Source organism: Orcinus orca, chromosome 1, assembly GCF_937001465.1.
Source record: "Orcinus orca chromosome 1, mOrcOrc1.1, whole genome shotgun sequence".
Taxonomy (NCBI): Eukaryota; Metazoa; Chordata; class Mammalia; order Artiodactyla; family Delphinidae; genus Orcinus; species Orcinus orca.
In genome coordinates this window covers 45,728,989-45,749,354 of record NC_064559.1, presented here as the reverse complement: position 1 = coordinate 45,749,354, position 20,366 = coordinate 45,728,989, and the positions used below count along the sequence as shown (strand labels likewise).

General features: G+C 37.3%; 1 protein-coding gene across 1 annotated transcript in view; it reads left to right on the top strand.

The window, feature by feature from the left end:
* HMCN1 (hemicentin 1) overlaps nt 1-20,366 on the top strand; it is a 534,342-nt gene that overhangs the window by 263,056 nt on the left and 250,920 nt on the right. The window contains exons 19-29 of the mRNA XM_004275232.3: nt 511-655; nt 4,290-4,402; nt 6,350-6,509; nt 7,138-7,306; nt 10,358-10,485; nt 12,316-12,588; nt 13,575-13,670; nt 16,213-16,407; nt 17,394-17,524; nt 17,687-17,834; nt 19,799-19,925. Coding sequence (XP_004275280.1) covers nt 511-655; nt 4,290-4,402; nt 6,350-6,509; nt 7,138-7,306; nt 10,358-10,485; nt 12,316-12,588; nt 13,575-13,670; nt 16,213-16,407; nt 17,394-17,524; nt 17,687-17,834; nt 19,799-19,925 — 1,685 coding nt within the window. The remainder of the gene's footprint in view (nt 1-510; nt 656-4,289; nt 4,403-6,349; nt 6,510-7,137; nt 7,307-10,357; nt 10,486-12,315; nt 12,589-13,574; nt 13,671-16,212; nt 16,408-17,393; nt 17,525-17,686; nt 17,835-19,798; nt 19,926-20,366) is intronic.

Genomic DNA, 20,366 nt, shown 5'->3' with positions numbered 1-20,366 from the left:
CTCTCATGCAGTTCCTATATCATACATTGCCCTCTAATATTATTTGTATCTGTCACTGAAAAGGGTGCATGTTGAGATTAAGTCACATTCTCTCAGCTTGAATGATGCCTGTTTGCCAGAATGAAAGTGTCAGATGGCTTGGAAGTGGTAGTAAAGCCTTCTTGAAAAAGAACAAATTAAGCCAAAAGTAAAAGTGAAATTTGGGTCCTTCGTGATAACAAAAATTACAGAAACAGGGAATTCGTGTTGTTTCTATTTCTTTCCCTTTCCAATATGTGCATAATTCTGACAGATGTTAGTGGATAGGATTTTTGGTGGTATATCACAGTGACATACAATTGATGCTACTCTTGGTAACATTTTATTCTCATCATTTTTCACTTAAGGGTGTTAAAATATTTTGTTATTTTATAACACATTTAATAACCCAGTTGGAGAAGAAAGCAGATCTGTTTTGGGCTTACACAATATTGCCTGTTTAATTAAAAATGACTTTTTTTTTCCTTCAAGTTGGTCCAAAATCCTTACATCACTGTACGCAGTGACGGGAGTCTCCATGTTGAAAGAGCTCGGCTGCAGGACGAGGGCGAGTATACTTGTGTGGCCAGTAATGTTGCTGGAACCATTAGCAAAACTACCACTGTGGACGTGCATGGTGAGAGGCGCACCCATCATAATTCTTTCCAAACCATGTTCAAAGCTGGGTTCATATCTTTAAATCAAATAACTCTGTTCTTCTAGTTTTAAGAAGCAGATATCTTTCCTAATTGTTATTCTTAACAAAAAGCCTTATTTCTTGAACAATATTTACATTGTTAAGCCTGTTTCCAGATTTCCCTTTTCTGTATATACAAAAGGACATTATTGGGAGTCACTTGCTGAGTCTCTCCAGGGGCTTTTGTAAGTGGTTTCTTAATTGATAAAAGTGAACTCAGCTCTCAAAGAGTTATGTTTAAAAGTACATTTTAATTTCAGGAAAGCTGAACTTACTGTGCCATCCAAATTGCCTCTTCTTCTCGGATTGTGCCACAAGCATTTTCTTACTAATGACCCCTTTGTGTGTTTGCTAGAAATGACCTAAACTTTTCTAAAGGCCACTTCATGTGCTCCAAACAATCTTTTTGCGTGTTAAATAACTTAAAGGTCACAAATAAAAAAATCCAGAAACCATCTTTTTTCCATTCGTGAGTAACCGTTACCAACTTTTTACATCTCAATAAATAACAGCTTCATAGCTTAAGAAATTGTTGTAACTTCTTTTGTATATCTCCTTTAAAGACTTTGCTTTTTAAAGCGTTGTATTAAAAACTAGCTCTGTGTACAGGGATAAAAGTAGAATAGAACATTTATTTTTAGTAGTTGATTCAGTCTTTTTTAGGACCTGGATTGGAGAATCCAGTAATTTCCAAGTTTTGCTTGTTCTGTTGAAATTTTCAGTGGATACAGGACATCTTTTTAATGTGTGCTTCTCATTGTAAATAGCGTCTTCTACCTCTTTCAGTCCTATACCAATCTTGTACCAATCTCCACCAACATTATGTGAGATATTCTTGAAGAAATACCAAAGTAACATTAAATGAGTTGAGTAAATACATAATGTCAAATTTGGTATAGCTGTGTTTAACCATTTTTTAAAGAAGATCAGTCCATACATTTTGCGGAGGGTGCTTATGGACCAGTTTGAGAATCTACGGTAGAAATGCATTCATGTCATCTCCCTTTGGCATCTAGCAACTGCCTAGAATATTGTGTTGAGAAGAATTCTGATATCAATTTTCACTTGGGTGAAAGAGTGACATGATTAGTTGTGATGTCTGCCAGATCCGAGGAGTATGGAGAAGATAGACGAACCAGTGATGTGGTTTATCAAGATGCAAAAAATTTTAACAGTTAAAAGTATAAAAGGTCATTTCACGACATCGTTTCATCCATCTTAGGCCAAAATGAGTAACTGATTTAGTTAATAAGATTAAGAAAAATTAACCCAGCATTTGACATGAACTAAACCAAACAGCTGTTTAGAGGACAGATTTGCCTTTGAGTTGGATGTGATCCAGTATCACAAATTCTGTATACCTCTGTGTTTATGTTAATTTCATCACTCTGCCTCTCCACTTTTAAGAGTATTTATTATATCCTGAGATAAACCATAATGGAAAAGAATATTAAAAAAAGAATGTATATATATATATATATATATATGTATAACTGGGTCACTTTGCTGTACAGTAGAAATTAACACCACATTGTAAATCAAAGGCTCTCAAAGAATTCTTAGAAGAATTGAATTAACGAATGCCCATATAAATATGTGCAAATTAAAATGACAAACTATTTAATTGTCATGTTGATTTACATAGATTGACAATCTGGAAAGAAAAGCTCTTCCATACTCAAATGTCATCAGATTTGAAAACCGTTGCCTAAATTTGCCACTTGCCTTTATAGCTGTCGAACTGAATATGTATTTAAGAAAATGGCTTATTCCATGTTGCCATAAAATGACAGCAAAGTTGAAAGTTGACTATTCCATGATGATTCTGGAAATTAAATTTCTCACTTTAGAGAGTAGCCTGACATTCTTGTCTATGGCTGGGAATTTATTGCCAATTCTTTAAGAAGATATGATCTAAAGAATAATCCGAGCCTTAGGAAAATACAAGGATGTAGCAAAGCTCATCTAAGCCTTTCAAAAGGAAGCTTTTGCACTGAGGTCTCTGGTTTCTCTTGTTCTGGCAAACTTCTACTCCAGGGTAGCTGGGATAATTCTAGAGAAATTTGACTTGAAAACAAGAGCCACAGTGAGTGCTTGAGCTCTAGGGAACAGCTCCAGTCTCATCTTTTTGGGGGAAGGAAAGGAAATTCCTGGTATATATTGGGCTTTCATTACGTTCCTTGCGCTATGTTAGGTACTTTCACGTATGGGAGCTTTTTTTTTTAAGATTTATTATTTATTTATTTAATTAATTTATTTATCTTTTTTGGCTGCGTCGGGTCTTAGTTGCAGCATGCGGGATCCTCGTTGAGGCATGCGGGATCTTTTGTTGCAGCGCACAGGCTCTTCGTTGTGGAGCGCGGGCTTCTCTCTAGCTGTGGTGTGCAGGTTTTCTCTTCTCTAGTTGTGGTGCGTGGGTTCCAGGATGCATGGGCTCTGTAGTTTGTGGCACACAGGCTTCTCTCTAGTTGAGGCACCCGGGCTCAGTAGTTGTGGCACGTGGGCTTAGTTGCCCTGTGGCATGTGGGATCTTAGTTCCCTGATCAGGGATGGAACCCGTGTCCCCTGCATTGGAAGGCAGATTCTTTAACATTGGACCACCAGGGAAGTCCCTGGGAGCTTCTTTAATCAAATTCTTTATTCTGAGAACATTGAGTATTGATAATTTTTTGTATGCAAGTTGGTTATGATGAACAGATATATACAGAATAGAATGATGAAGTCTTCCCTTTCCTTTTGCTTCCAATCATATAATGTCAATTCTTTAGTTGCTTTCTAAAGTCAAAAGATATGCATTCTTAGTGAAAAATATTGACTGGGCTTCCCTGGTGGCACAGTGGTTGAGAGTCTGCCTGCCGATTCAGAGGACGCGGGTTCGTGCCCCGGTCCGGGAAGATCCCACATGCCGCAGAGCGGCTGGGCCCGTGAGCCATGGCCGCTGAGCCTGTGCGTCTGGAGCCTGTGTTCCGTAACGGGAGAGGCCACAACAGTGAGAGGCCCGTGTACCGCAAAAAAATATATATATATATAGACTTAAAATCTTGTATTTTAGACTTTTAAATGTAAACTCCTGAGGCCTTTCAAGCTTTACTTTTGAATTCCTTTCACGAAAATAGATTCTATTTTCGAGGTTAAATTTAGTAGCTTGCTAAGTGATTCTTGTGTATAGACAGGTATTTAATCTGTAGTGGTTAAACAGTCCATTTCTCTGGAGGTGAGGTTAAGTCAGCTCACTGCAGCTTAATGGGGTAATGGAGAATGGTGTAAGATATGTTAAGTGTGTAACTCTGTAGTTCTAGCTTGAATTTCCTGAAAATACGATTTCCTTCAGTTCTCTCTTATTTTTGTTAGGAAAATCAACTTAATTTACTACTTGATTTTAAATTCTTCAGATTGCAACTATTTTATTTACTTTATTACACTCCCTTACAAATTGCCATACGTTTCTAACAGAAAAGGTTGCCTTTGCTAGTTTTTAGAAATATTCGTATATCCTGAAAATGTTCAACTTTAAACTTGTGAGGCTAAATGGAAGGACGGGTGCTCAGATTCTGCATATTGCTTCCTTTTCCAGTTCTGCCAACCATTCAGCATGGACAGCAGGTACTCAGTACCATTGAAGGCATTCCAGTAACTTTACCATGCAAGGCAAGTGGAATCCCCAAACCATCTATCATCTGGTCCAAGGTAAATGACGTATCTAGTGATGTTTGTTAATAATATGTGTTGCTACAACAATATTTGAATATTTTCATACATGGAACTTGTCACTGTACCATAGAACCTTACAGAAAGGAAAACCCATAGTCATACGTCTTAGAAGGGACCTTAAAATGTCCTTAGTTCATTCAACTACTTGATGCTTAAATAGTATTAACACAACAGTGAACACTAATGCAGCACATTCTTTGCGCCGGGGACTTTTCTAAGCACTTCACATGTTGTAGCAGATCCTTTTTTACTCCTTGCCACATCCCCTAAACCCTTTTGACTTAAGCTCAGCTCTGGTGGACTGCTCCATGCTCTCTGCCAGGGTCACTCTTCATGCATGTACCTCTCTAGTTTGGGGACTCAGGGCTTTCTCCAAAACCCCACAAGGCCCCTTAGCCTGCTGAGTGGTCAGGGAGTACAAGAACATTAAATCCTGGGAGAGGGAGGTGTCCCATATAAATGTCCCACTTCTCATCTATCAGAAAAATCCTTCTGGGGTACATTGCATCTACATAGTTTCTCAGAGGGCCCCGAGCACACTGAGCTTATAAGCCCAGCCACGGAGGAAACCAGGGCAGTGAAACCCTTTATTAGCTTTCCTTCCTTCTTGCCTCACTTTCCAACTGTCCTCTTCAAGCCCCTGGGAATCACTTTCCAAGTAAACTTCCTGACTCCACATCTTTATCTTGGACTCTGCTCTTCTGGAAGCCGAAATAAGACACATAGATGAACTCATTTATCCCCCTCAGTATCCCTGTCGTGAAGTTCTCTGGCTTTTCCTTATGTTCTTGCAGTGAGGAAAGAAGGACTTCCTTCTTCCATTTTCTGAGGAAGTCCTTTCCATCTTTCAACAGCCATGAAGGTGGCATATTTTCTGTAGATTAAATCTGGTAGAGAGAAAGTAATATAAAATGGTGGCATAATAATGAAATATGGCGTTTGTATATTTAGGGTCACAACCAAAGTATTTTGTCATAACATCTAATTTTATACTTCTAAAAATCTCTGAAATATAGAGAAGTTGGTTTTGACATCCGTAAATTAAACTGAAAGATTAAGATTTCTGCATCCTGGGCACAAAAATATGGTGCTGAACCTGATCCCCCAAACTGCACAGTCTCTGGTACTGAGTAGAAGTTTAATGCATTTTAGGGAAATGTAAAAATGAAATCTTCTTTACAGGATGGCCTTTGAGCTGGGATCATGCACAGAAGTTAAGAGTTTAGGCCCCCAAGCCTGCCTGCCTGGGTTCAAGTTCCAGTTCTACCACTGACTAACTGTTTGGCCCTGGGCAAGTTACTCTGCCAAGCCCCCAGATTTAATGCTGTCATCTGTAAAACAGGGGTTGTAGTAGTTCCTACTCATAAGATTGTTGTGAGCATTAACATAATTCATGTGAAGTGCTCAGAACGGTACCTGGCTTAGCATAAACACTCATCCCATCTGCTGCTACCTCATCCTCTCCACTTTTTTTTTTTTTTTTTTTTTTTTAATAGCGGTACACGGGCCTCTCACTGTTGTGGCCTCTCCCGTTGCGGAGCACAGGCTCCGGACGCGCAGGTTCAGCGGCCACGGCTCACGGGCCCAGCCGCTCCGCGGCATGTGGGATCTTCCCGGAGCGGGGCATGAACCCGTGTCCCCTGCATCGGCAGGCGGACTCTCAACCACTGCGCCACCAGAGAAACCCCATCCCCTCCACTTTTAAGTAGCTTTGGAATGAAGGGGATCTAGTTTGGTATGAAGAAATGTCACCTTTGCATTGTTTGTTTAATTTTTCTTACAAAGAGCTTTCTTCAAATTAGCATTCTTTCAATCTAGTATTTTCCCCTTTAGAGATTTTTTTTCTTCTTCTCTTTTCTTCCAGACATTAAGTCACTCCTTTATTATCTTAAAAAACACTTTTTGCTCTGTGTTGTTTTGCAGAAGGGCGAGCGGATTTCCACCAGCAGTGCTAAGTTTTCCGCAGGGGCTGACGGAAGTCTATATGTGGTGTCCCCTGGAGGTGAGGAGAGCGGGGAGTACGTCTGCACCGCCACCAATGCAGCCGGCTACGCCAAAAGGAAAGTGCAGCTGACTGTCTATGGTGAGAGCCCTCGGGGAGGAATGTTTTTCTTTGACGCTGTCTGTCTGCCAAAACTCACATTTCTCTCCCAAATAATGTTACTAGAGGGCTGTACCCCTAAAGTGAACTGCTTTTCCAAGTTTATAGTTTTGTACAAAAAATGCATTTTTCCTGCCAACCAACATCTCCTCTACTTAGATTCTGATTTAAAGGGAGAGGAATTGTATAGCCCTTCGGAAAAATTTTATGGTGTTTTCCCAAGGAGTACGCTTATGTCACCCAACCCTCTTTAGAAACACCACTTAGTTAAAACTTAGTTAAAACAAAGCCAAACCTCAGCTATATCTTGGTTAGTGCTCTGCCTTGAGGGGTTGCTTTTACAGATGCTAGATTCCAAAAGGGCATTTCAGCTGACCTCTGCATTGTGTTCTGAAAGAAGGAGCTAAAAAGGAAAACTTTCTAGTCCTTTTCCTTTAAGCTCTCACGATGTGTGTTCATGGAAAGCTTTAGATACGTCCTGAGACTTTGGAACAAATAGCATCTTTTTGCAAATTACTGAAGAATTATAGTAGTCCCCATTTTAGTGTGAATTAAAGTGTGCTTTGTTTTCAATGTACTGTTTCCCTTTCAAAACTTGTGTTTATTTTAGTAAGGCCCAGAGTGTTTGGAGATCAACGAGGACTGTCCCAGGATAAGCCTGTTGAGATCTCAGTCCTTGCAGGGGTAGAGGTGACACTTCCATGTGAAGTGAAGAGCCTACCCCCACCCATAATTACCTGGGCCAAAGAAACCCAGCTCATCTCGCCATTCTCTCCAAGGTAGGGGACCTGGGATGAATCGAAACATGTGAAACATAATCTCTTGGGACAGGTGACTGTACTTGTTCAGGTTTTCAAATGTCTCAAAAAAAAAAAAAAACCTTTTAAATTTGAGATAATTTACACGTACATTCGAGCCTACAGAAAATATATATACCTTCTAAGTCATTCTTTAATAGCAGAAGTGCTAACACCCAGCTTTGACATAATTTCCCACTGGTGCATTCTACAAGGTAGTTATGAAAATGGAGTGGATTTGTATGTAGATCCTGGTTAGCACAAAGTGCATAGTATAAAATTCCAGTAATCCCAGATGAGCAATAAAACACAATACATTCTCTAATATCTAGGATTTGACTTTCATTAGATGACTGTGTAAAAATCTTCTTGATTGAACTTAAACCCTTATACAAATAAAGGCCCACTGAAACAATATATTTGATAGGCTAAGTGACGTGGAAAGCAGAATGCCAGAGCCCTTAAGAGCGCAACCTTTGTTGCCATGCTGATGTGAGTTTTAATTTACCTCCACCACTTAAAGCTTACCTGAAACTTAGGCAGTTTTTTTCAGTGGGCCTCTTTGAACCTCAGATTTCTTGTTTATAAAATGGGTATAATACCTGAAAGGATGATATAAGATAATGTACATTCCATATCCCGTCTCTGGTTCTCAAAGAATGGTAGCAATTACTGTTTTAACTCAACATCATGCCAGAAGTTACTGGCGGAATAAGAATTACAGTCTCTAGCTATTGTCTGTTAGACTTGTTGATGTATGGTTATGAAGCTATAAATTCATGCCACAGTAGTTTCCCTACCACTGGTGAGAAAAAAAGTAAACAATTAAGAACTGCTTTACTATTTGTTTGAAAAAATATTTGCCTCGAATATTTTTGAATAGAAGAAATACCACATTTCAGATAAAGTTGAAGTTTCATTGTTCCCCTCCTCAGTCATAATCTCTTTTCTCCCTTCCCAGGGGCACAAACACTGACACAGACTTGGTGTATATCCTATGCATACATCCTTAAATAGGATAGAATATTGTTTTCTCTATTTTTAATTTTGTTTTGTGTACTTGTTTTCAATTTACCATTGTAACATGTTCTATATTATTATTCTACTGCTTGCTTTATTGAGTCAACATTTAGCCATTTTATACATATATTCAGTTTATTCATTTTAACTACCATATACATATTCTACATTTTATTTATACATTTCCCTGTGTATGGACATTCATGTTCTTGTTTGTTTTGTCTTTCTACATTTTCTTCTTTTCTTTTTCTTGGTTTTAGAAACGGCTTTTCAGGGAATATCTTTTTTTTTTTTTTTTTTTTGCGGTACGCGGGCCCCTCCCCGCTGTGGCCTCTCCCGTTGCGGAGCTGTGGCCTCTCCCGTTGCGGAGCACAGGCTCCGGACGTGCAGGCTCAGCGGCCATGGCTCACGGGCCCAGCCGCTCAGCGGCATGTGGGATCCTCCTGGACCAGGGCACGAACCCGTGTCCCCTGCAAAGGCAGGCGGACTCTCAACCACTGTGCCACCAAGGAAGCCCATCAGGGAATATCTTTTTATATCTCTCTTTGTATGCATATGCATGTTTCTTTGCGACTTGTACCTAGAACCCCAATTTCTAGTTAGAATGAATTACTATTTTCACCTTTATAGACTCTGCTTAACTGCCTTCTGAAGGGACAATCCTGATTTACCTTCCATCAACAGAATATAAGTGTACCTTTTGCCACATTATAATCACTGCATGGTGTTGACTGACTTAAAATTTTTTGCCATTCGTCTGGATGTGAAATGGTGTCTTGCAACTGTCTTACTTTTCACATGACTGAATTCTAGTGAGCCTGGAATGTTTTCCCTTGTTTGTTGGCCATTTGTGTTATCTGTGAATTGCCTCTTTAAACCTGCTGCAATGTACTGGTGACTTGTTTCTCTTTTTCTTATTGAATGTAGAAATTTGGTTTTTGTTCTCAATAACAATCCTTTGTTTGTTGTACGTGTTGAAAATATCTTCTCTCAGTCTACTCCTAGCCTTTCACGTTTATGTATGGTGTCTGGTTGTACAGAATTTAAAAATTTCTATGTAGCTCAAGGTGTTAATCTATTATTTTTTTAGATTTCTGCTTTAGGAAGATCATAAACAGAACTCCAATGTTTTATTGCAATTTTTAAGTTTGTTTTCACATTTTGGATTTTAATACATCTGAATTTTTATTTTGTGTGTGGTATTAGGTAGTGCTCTAATTTTATTTATTTATTTTTCCCATGTGGAGAGCCACTTGCCCAACACCATTTTGGAATAGTCAGTCCTTTCCTGACTTTTTGTAACACCATCTCTGATAGTGCATATTACATGTTGAGTTCTCATACATGCTTAAGTCTTTTTTTTGAAGGGGGGGGTCCCATCTTTAACTGTTTATCTATTTGTCTGTCTCTGGGCCCATAGCACACTTTATTTGTCTTAGCTTACGAGAAATCTTGATAGTAAGTAGGTCTATTTGACCCCCTCCCTGTTAAAGCTATTTTAGCACAATTAACATAATAACATTTTTATATGTAGATCTGGTTTACCTAACTATATAAGAGGAATATATTCAGTATATATCTGAGAATGGCATATGTACCTTTTTCTGCCTTTATTTTAGGATGCTAAACTTTTAAATGAAGCATTGTAGAAAAAAGCAATAATGTGTTCAGAGTATATTTAAAGTTTATTAAACTATACATTTGCTTTGTAAAGTTGCAACTTAGCAAAGCAGAGAGATGGACAATTATTTGACGATGTCAGGCCCTTACATTAGATTTAAATGTAAAAGAAAACTGATTTGGTATTTGTAAGAACATCATACAGAATACACAAGACAATTTTGATAATTATGAAAATTCCTGACTTTTAAGGTGTATAGAAATGACATTATAGATGGGAGAATGGTTTGAAAAAGAGCTTGCAGAGTAGTAATTTCACATTGAATTGTAGCTGCATAGGGGATATTTAAATCCTCATACTTTATGGTCTACTCTCTGGTTTCTTTCTTTTAGACACACGTTCCTTCCTTCTGGTTCAATGAAGATCACTGAGACCCGCGTTTCAGATAGTGGGATGTATCTTTGCGTTGCCACAAATATTGCTGGGAACGTGACTCAGTCTGTTAAATTAAATGTCCATGGTGAGTTTTGAAATGAAGGCATATGCTATGGCATATACTGGCCACAGGGAAACCTATTGTCCCAGTTTCTTTGATAATTAACCTCAAATTGTATAGAGAGTAATTACAGAAAAATTTTCTAAAATCTGAGACTTGTGATTTTCTTTCAGTTACTCTGAAATCTTTATCTGCCCTCTGTAAACAACTCTCCCCTTTTTCCTCAGATGCACAGTATTAAAATTTTGGATCTCAATTTTACTAGATGTCTACAGTCACTTCTGACTATTGTTGATACACCATAAAAAAAGAAAATGTGTTTAGACCGGTGGCTTCTTGTTGAAGTGAATGTGAATGCCCAAGGAAGAACTTAATAGCATATAAATGGTCATTTTCAATGTTTGTAGAGCTCAGCCACTGAAAACATTCTGCTCCTGGGATTCTTTAACTACTTTAAAACTCTCTAGGTAGCCTGCTTTCTTCTCTCAATTTGCCATAGTCTATCTATTGATAATTACTCATTCATTCAACACATGCTTAGTGAGCGCATACTGTAAGCCACACATTCAAATATCAGAAGAAATTTTCTCAAATAGTTTTGACCTGATTTCACTCTCAGATCAGTCACTGCAGTAGCGTCCTCTTGACTGTGGGATATGAAATCCAATGAGAGTTCTGTCATTTACTAGCATTAGGCATATTACCTCCCCTCTTCTATATTTAATTTTCTCTTTCATAAAATGATGATAATAATACAGGCATATCTTGGAGATATTACTGTTTTAGTTCCAGACCATCTCAATAAGGCAAATATGGCAATAAAGTCAGTCACACAAATTTTTTGGTTGCCCAGTGCCTATAAAAGTTATGCTTACACTGTACTGTAGTCCATTAAGTGTGCAATAGCATTCTGTCTTTTAAAATAATGTACATACCTTAATTTAAAAATACTTTATAGCTAAAAAATGCTAACCGTCATTTGACAATGCAGGGTTGCCGTAAAACTTCAATTTGTAAAAATTGCAATATCTGTGAAGTGCAATGAACCAAAGCACAATAAAATAAAATAAAGTATGCCTGTACTATCAAACTTAAAAGTTTGTTATAAGGGAAAACCTTTAGAATATACTGGTTAAATATTAAGTTTTAACAAAAGGACAGAGGAATGGGGTTTGTTAGGGAAGTAAAATACATAAATTCTAATCATATTCTTATGAGTCAACTTGATTATAGTTCATAATGCTTGTATGTGGAACGCAATACTACTTGCCAGTGTTTTGATAAATTATCTCATTTAAATTTCTGAAGGAATGTAGATAAAGGGAAATAATAGAGGCTTTATCTTGATTTTCTTCTCTGAAATTAACAAAAGCTTTTATTAGAAATATTTCATACTGTCTGGCTAAACCTTCCACAAAGAGAACAAAAACTAAGAATACATGGAGAGAAATGCTTTTTGTTTTGCTCACTTAGATGATAGAAATTAACTGGATTGCCATTTAAGAGGGCTTTAAACCTTAAGTTATTTACATATTATAAGAAAGCTGACATCATTAAATGCTTACTTTTCCTCGAGTTTGGAATGAGGAGTTTTATATTCATTATTTCCCATAACCGTTGCAGTGTATTGGTATTGAAGAGGTTATTTTGCCTAGATTATCAAGGAAACAGGCCTCAGGAAATTCACTGAATTGCCCTAGATCACACAGCTAGTTAAGTGGCCTGAGCCTGGATCCAAATGCTGAGATTATTCCACTTTCTTATGCTGCCTCTTGGTAAGGAGTTCTCATTTAAAGTGAGAAAAGGAGGAATTTTTTAAAACTTGGATTATTAATACTCAGTTGCTGTTTCCAGTGCCTCCAAAGATACAGCGTGGCCCTACAGTTATGAAGGTCCAAGTTGGTCAAAGAGTGGACATTCCATGCAGTGCTCAAGGGACACCTCTTCCTGTAATCACCTGGTTTACAGGTGGAAGCGCCATTTTGGTTGATGGACTGCAGCATATTAGTCATCCAGATGGAACATTCAGCATCGACCAAGCTGTGCTGTCCGATGCTGGCATATATACATGTGTCGCTACTAACATAGCAGGCAGTGATGAGACGGAGATAACGCTACATGTCCAAGGTGATTTTTGGCCTAGGAAAATATTTGTACAGTGGGCGAAAAACCCTGGAGTCTATACAGAATATATAGTCTTGGATGGTCTTGGATCACTTTCAGAAGATTTCTATATAACTTTTATGACTCTCTAGTTAACTTTGAAAGGAGAATGATTCCAGAAAGAAATGAAACTATACATTACAAAACTGTTTACCTTTGAAAATGGAGTTGCCCTGGATGATGTAGACAGTGGAAACAATCCTAGATAAGTGCCCCACCCCCTATTATTGGTTTGGAAGAAATTGTGGGCAGAGTGGGTTGGAGTAGGATTTACCTCACAGTGGTAATTTGCACTCAATATTAATCCCTAGAAATCGAGGTCCACTGTTCCCTGTAATGATGTAGGCCTTATTTTGAGGGTTTAAATATTAATCCTTGGGGACTTCCCTGGCGGTCCAGTGGTTAGGGCTCCAAGCTTCCACTGCAGGGGGGCATGGGTTTGATCTCTGGTCAAGGAACTAAGAACCTACAGGCCACGTGTCACGGCCAGAAAAAAAAAAAAAAAAAGATGAATCTTTATTCCTTCAAGCAACAGGTGTTTATCAAGTTCCTGACAGGCATCTGTCATGATCTGGGCAGTGAGGAGGAAATAGTGACAAAGGTAAAACACCTGCTCTCGTGAGCGGTTCTGTAAGTAGGCAGAAAGCAAGCAAGCAAGAAATACAGATCGTGAGACGTGCTGTGTAGAAAATTAAAATAGGGTGATGCTCCCAGCAGTTGGCTACTTTAGATTGAATTGTTGTGTAGGACTTCTCTGAGGAGATGATGTTTATAGTGAAATCTTGTTGACTGGCGGGAACCAGCCATGTCCAATCAGGAGGAGAAGCACTCCTGTCAGAGAGGATACCATTGCCAAGGTAGGAATAGAGAAGCAGGTGTCATACTTAGCCTCAGAAGAGTTCGATATTGCCCAAGGAAAGCCTGTGATAATGCATTTCTTTTTCTAACAGAACCACCTACGCTGGAAGATCTAGAGCCTCCGTATAACACTCCATTCCAAGAAAGAGTGGCCAGTCAACGCATTGCATTTCCATGTCCTGCAAAAGGTGTGGAATACTCGGACACATGGGCATTGGCATAATGTTGTATTCTTCCAGAATTCTATATTGAACCCCAAACATCATAAAATTCTACATGTCAGTCCTCATTATAACATTTGGGCATAATGGAAACTAATCCCTCTTTCAAATAACAACTAGGTTGAATAGGTATTTTTCCCTCCCAGGTGTTTTATTTCCTTCACTGGAAATACCTTCTGTTTTTTCAAACTTGCCTTATCTAGCATGTTTTCCAGGTCGTTCATGCTTTTCCTGTTACTTCTTGTAGTTCATTGTATTTTTGACAAGAATTCTCTTTAAAATGTGACAGATAGGGCTATTCAAACTTTGCATATTTATCTCAGTCAGGGGTATAAATTAGGGCAATCCCCTTGTTTGTTCTAGATACTTCTTTTCTAAAAACCTCTTTCTAGATTTATCCTCTACTGGTAATTCTGGAGCCAGGTTGTAACTTGGCTCTCTGCTTGTCCAGACTCCTTCTCTCCCTGAATTTCTGGGTTTTCTATCCCACCATGTTTCCTGGCAGGAGATTGTTATTCTCTCTCCTTTAGAGGATGTGAAAAAGGCACTGTCACTATCACCTTACTCTGGATGCCCAATAGATGGTTAAGAACATCCTTTCTTTCGCATATGCGTTCATCTGCAATGACTCAAATGAGTCTGTAACAGTTCTGGCAAAGACCAAGCAGTATTCTTTCCGTGACCTCCTGGAGGGCTCCATGCCACTGGTAGCATTAGTGCTCCCACATGTAACTCTTAGCTCTCTTGTCCCTGGAGACAGTGGCAGTTGAAGGTCCTTAAGGCTGTCTCTGTTACTGTAGCAAGATTTTGCATCTCTTAGCAGCATTAAAAGAAGGATAACTTTAACAAGATTTTCAGATACCTAAAGAATTGTCAGTAACTATTCCTGGAGCCAGTGGGGAGGGAGGCAAGGCCTGGAGAAGGATCCTTGAGAAAGGTTTAAGTTCAGCTGAGTTCTGTGGGTGCTTACTACTGATGGAGCCCTGCCAGTGGCACTATTGCTCAGTACTCTCCGCTGAATCCCTGACTCCCAAGCTGGCTTGGACTTCCCTTTTCCATTTTGAAATACCACCTCTTCCTAGTACTCTATTCTCACCAGGGATAGAATTCTTGAGTTCATTTAAAATAGCTAGATGCCTTTTCATTTTATTTGCCATGAATTTCATCTTGACCATGGTTGTTCTACCATTTAGAAATAAAATAGAACACAGTTTCTTTCTTTTGCTTGTTCATTTACTTTTTCATTTATTAACTTAAATATTAATTGAGAAGTTTGAGAACCACATAAAAGAATGAGTAAGATGTAAGGAAATGATTATAACCCCCTTTTTTCCTTGACAACATGAACAACTGCAGTCCATCAGTTTTCTCTTCTCTTCCTCATCAGTCAGCATCTTACTATGAGGATGATGAAATAGGTGAATATTTTTGTTTTATTTTTTCCCATAAGTATAGTCATTTTATTAGTTCATAGTCATTCATAGTCAATCACAGTCATTTTTATAATTCCTTAACTCAATTTGAGTTTAACCTAAACGACACATTCTATGTATTCCTGCCATTCTCTTGTACTTACATATATGACCATTCTTTAATATTTTTATTATGCTTTAATATAAGATTATTAGCCATGTCTTATACAATTATATTAATTTTATTGAATGTGCTTTTTTGATTTTTATAGAGATTAAGTAAAATGTGAAAGTATTTAGAATAGTACCTGGCACATTGTTTGCTAAATAAATACATTCTTATTATAGAGTTTACTGTTTGTCTATTTCAAGTACGTCCTTTTGGCTCCATTATGCATTTTAAGATGGTTTTTATCACTTTCCTTCATGAGTTATGTAACTTCCATTCACTCTCTTGGTCATAAATAAATTGAGGAAAGCAGTTCTGCTCACTGCTTTCTCAGCTTTCTTTTCAGTATAAAAAGTCAAGAAATAATCTATTGCCCTCTGTTTAACAGAATGGAATCCCCAGAAGATGTGTGGATAGTAGACGTTCCTCATCTCTGCTCTATCAGGCCTGTTTAAAATGTGACTTATGAAGCATCATTTCTGTACATCATTTATGTACTCTGAGCAATCTTCATATATATTCCTCTGATAGCATCTTGTTTTTGCTCTTCCTTTATTTTCATCCAAAAACTCTCCCCATTTCTAGTCCATTTAATTAATATAGCTTTTTTCCCCCACTAGCAGCATAAACTCACTCAAGAAAATGTTTTGCTTTGCTTACTGTCATCTGAATGTCTTGATAAAAACAACTTTAATCAAATTCTACACTACAAACCATACATCTTTTAACACTGATCAGGAATTAGAGGCATTAAATACCATAATCTCGTCAAAATCCCATGCCAGGAGCAATATCTTCAAAGAAGCATAGTACCTAAGGGTACATGTTATAATCATAACAAATTTTATTTCTCCTCAAGATACTTGCTATTTAATAGTGACTTCTAATTTTGTTGTAAAATATCACAAAGCTTTAATTTCTTATTTAGGTACCCCCAAACCAACCATCAAATGGTTGTGGAATGGTAGAGAGCTGACAGCCAGAGATCCTGGTATTTCTATATTAGAAGATGGTACATTGTTGGTTATTGCTTCTGTTACACCATATGACAATGGGGAGTACATTTGTGTGGCAGTCAATGAAGCGGGAACCACAGAAAGAAAATATAACCTCAAAGTCCATGGTAAATACAGATAGAAATGCTAAAATCGTGTAACTGAATATGTGACATTTTCAGATTCTTTTATATATGTTATTCTTTCAGTCTAGTGTTATTTAATATTTATGTGAATAGACGTGTTATCGACCAGAAAAGTAGTGGTCTAACTGCATTTATTGATTTATTTTTTATCACTGAAAGTTCAAATGGTAGAAAAAGATACAAAGTCAGAAGTCCCCTGGACCTGAGCTAAGCCATCTACTTATCCTCCCTATGGGCAGGGAAGGTTGTTAGGTATATGTGTGTATGGATGTATCTTCCCAGAGATATTTTTATGCAAAAATGAAGAAATATGAATATATATTTCACCCTTTTTTTTTTTACATACAAAAAGCATTTATAGTAGACCATTATATACATTACTCCACACCTGGCCTATTTCATTAAACACTCTATCCTGGGGATTAGTCAATCTTCCTAACTCTTATTTATGCCTGCCTAGCATCCCACCATACCATGATTTACTTAACTTTCTTCTAGTAGTGATGAGCATTTGGTTTGGTACCATTTGTTTACTATTCTAAGTAATGCTTCAATGAAATCATGTATATACAGCACTTTGCACGTCAAAGGATATGTGCATTTTGAAATTTGATGGATATTGGCTTCTAGAAACACTGGGCAATATTCATTCTCATCAGCAAAGTAGTCTCACATAACTTGAGACTCTAGCAGTTTGCATTTTGAGTGGTATGTGAAATAAATAGGATCTCCCTTAAATTTATCCTTAATTCAAAACTCTAAAATAATAATTAAAGTAAAAATTCAATGAGTTACTTATAAATATAGTGGTCAAGACTCTTCATGTCATAATAAAAGCTGTCTTAAGTATGACCAGCCTTTCTAGCTATCAAGTATCTCAGAATTTGCTTTCTAAAGTCCTTTGGAAAGAAACTTTGTATATAATATTTATTTAAAACTAGCTAACTACAACTTCTCACTTTTTGCAGTTCCTCCAGTAATTAAAGATAAAGAACAAGTAACAAATGTGTCCGTGTTGGTCAACCAGCTGACCAGTCTCATTTGTGAAGTTGAAGGTACTCCATCTCCCATCATTATGTGGTATAAAGATGATGTCCAGGTAAATGGAGACATCCAAGTATGCATAGGTCCTTGCCTCTCCCTCTGAAGTAAATCATTCAAATGTGACTTTCTTATTAATAGTATAAAAATTTTACTTCAAATTTTAATTATGCATTTTTATTAGGATTGGAAATAACACTGACCCTTTTGGCCTTAAAAGGTGACTGAAAGCAGCACTATTCAGATTGTGAGCAATGGGAAGATATTAAAGCTCTTCAGAGCCACTCCAGAGGATGCAGGAAGATATTCCTGCAAAGCAGTTAATACTGCAGGCACTTCTCAAAAGTATTTTAACATCGATGTGCTAGGTAAGGAAAACATTCTTTTAAAAAACTGCAGTTCAGATGCATTTCTTATATAGGACAGCATTAACTGTATTAAAGAGTAAAGAGGTGAAAAATAAATTGATAGGAGAAATATCATTCATTTTATTCTATTATTATTTTTGTCTTTAATATTGGTTAATCAGAACCATGTGATATAGAAAGTGTATAGGTATTTGTTATTATCATTATAGCGATGTCTATGGGTACTTGGTACTGTCTTGTACAGAAAATACTAAATTACTGCTCTTGTTAGTTTCTCTAATGATGTGGTCAGGAAATTCGTTGGGAAGTAACTATACAGGATGATGCACAGTAAAATTCATTCATGTTGCCAACATCTCCTAAAGCTGCTAGGTTGTACTTGAACTGAGGAAGGTAGTAAATTCGCCCTCCCCTGCATTCTAATTAATTCCTATAACTAAACAATCTCAGCCCTGATTCTAATTAAGTGGGGAGAATGCTGAGAATGGGTAGCAGCTGTAATAAATTGGGATTTAAAACATTTAAAATGTTTTAATCATAATCATAAAATTTCTATAAGTTTAGTTTGTGAGATTATATTTGCTTATTAAAATTTACTTTGTGATAAAATGACTTCCTTCCTTTTCAATGTTTTGCTCATCGAAAGGGCATATGATTTGTAAGTCTGGAGTGGAAGTGAGGTCTGGGAATGATGCTGCATTAGAATTACCGTTCGTAAACTGCTAAAACATAAAAGTTCTCTCTCTCATAAGTCTTCTCAAAGCCTGAGGTACTTTGAATTTCCTCTGCTAAAATTACCATTATTGTATTTAAGTATAGGTTATAAAAACAAAGTGATCTTTTCTATCATTAGTCTCATTGGCATTATTTCTCTTGGCACTCATTTACTCTCATTCATGACTTTGACTGCTGTCTGTACACTGATGACTCCCACATTTTTATCTCCAACTCACACTTCTTCCCTGAGCTCTCAGGTGATATATCTGCTCTCCTCTACAATATCTTGGCTTGAATATCTCAGTGGCATAGAAAACTGAAAGGCCTCAGTAAATGCCTGTTCTGGTCGCCTTCAGTGACCCCCATCATAGTGACCAGCACCTCCATCCATCCACTTGCTTCTGACATAACCTGGTGCTCATTCTTCCTACCTCCCTCTCCCTGACTCTGTAAATCTGTCTACATCCTGTTAAATCTGCTTCTTAATTCCATGTTAATTACAATTTATAAGCTGAATTAATGTAATAGCCTCCTAACTACTCCCCTTCATCCAGTATTTGCCACTGGAATCCGATCTTCATTCAGAAGCCCGTGTGGTCTTAAAACAAATTTGATCACAGCCCTCCCTTATTGAAACCCTTTAATGGCTGATCATTGCTCTGAAGATTAAGATCAAGCACCGTAGTGTGATATAAAGGGGGAGGATTCAAAGATCAGGGAAGTTTATGGGAGCTCTTTAATATGCTTTATAATTCCGAGAATAAAAACTAGTACAATCTTTTCACATTATATCTCATTTACAATTTTAGCATAGGAGCCCTTTAAAAGAGACAAGGGTAATATATGTCAATCAGCACTATGGTAGAATTTAAACATTATAAGATTGTCATTGACTATGTCATTCATTATCTAAAACGTATAGCAGTAGTAAATTTCATTATATGAGCTTGACTGCTCATTTATATTCTAAACTCCTTTTGTACATTGATTTAATACTCCTCAAAATGAGTTCTTTACTACTATAATTCTTCCAAGTAATTGTCTTGCTATCAAATCTTTCATGAACGTGTTCCTATGTTTAAATTTGACATTTGGGTCTGCAGATGTGATATGAAAGGGATTATTTTATGGTATTTTACTTTTAACATTAAGATCTTGTTGAAATATTATAGAAATCATTATCTTCTCTCACTCCCCACTCTTTTTGCTAAGTCATAGATTTTCATGATAAAATGTCTTTGTTCAAGTCCCACCCACCATAATAGGTACCAGCTCCCCAAGTGAAGTCTCAGTTGTCCTCAACCAGGATACCACCCTTGAATGCCAAGTCAAAGGCACTCCCTTTCCCATTATTCACTGGTTCAAAGATGGCAAGTGAGTACCTCTTCTGTATTTGTTACAAGGATCCAATTGTTTGGAAATAGATGTGGATTTTCCCCCTCTTAATTATCTTACCACATAGAATATTATTAAATGAACATGAAGGAAAAACAATATTGTTCAAAAATGGTCTCAAATTTATGAATTTATGAATTGTAGGACTTCATAAATGCTGGGAATTTATTTTAGAGACACAGAGGAACTCACATTTATTATACACTAAATATACACTAAGGGCTAAGAATGAAAAATGCAAGATCCAAGTACAGAGATAATCTTGTCTTTACATGGAATTGTTTGAATTATTAAAAAGGAAAACTGGCTTATGACAGCAAGATGCATGCTTAAGCTAGTTTAATATATGGTCAAAAAGGAACAACCACAAAAGAGCAATTAGATGTTTCTCTTGGCCCTTGTGTATTATTATAATTTCTG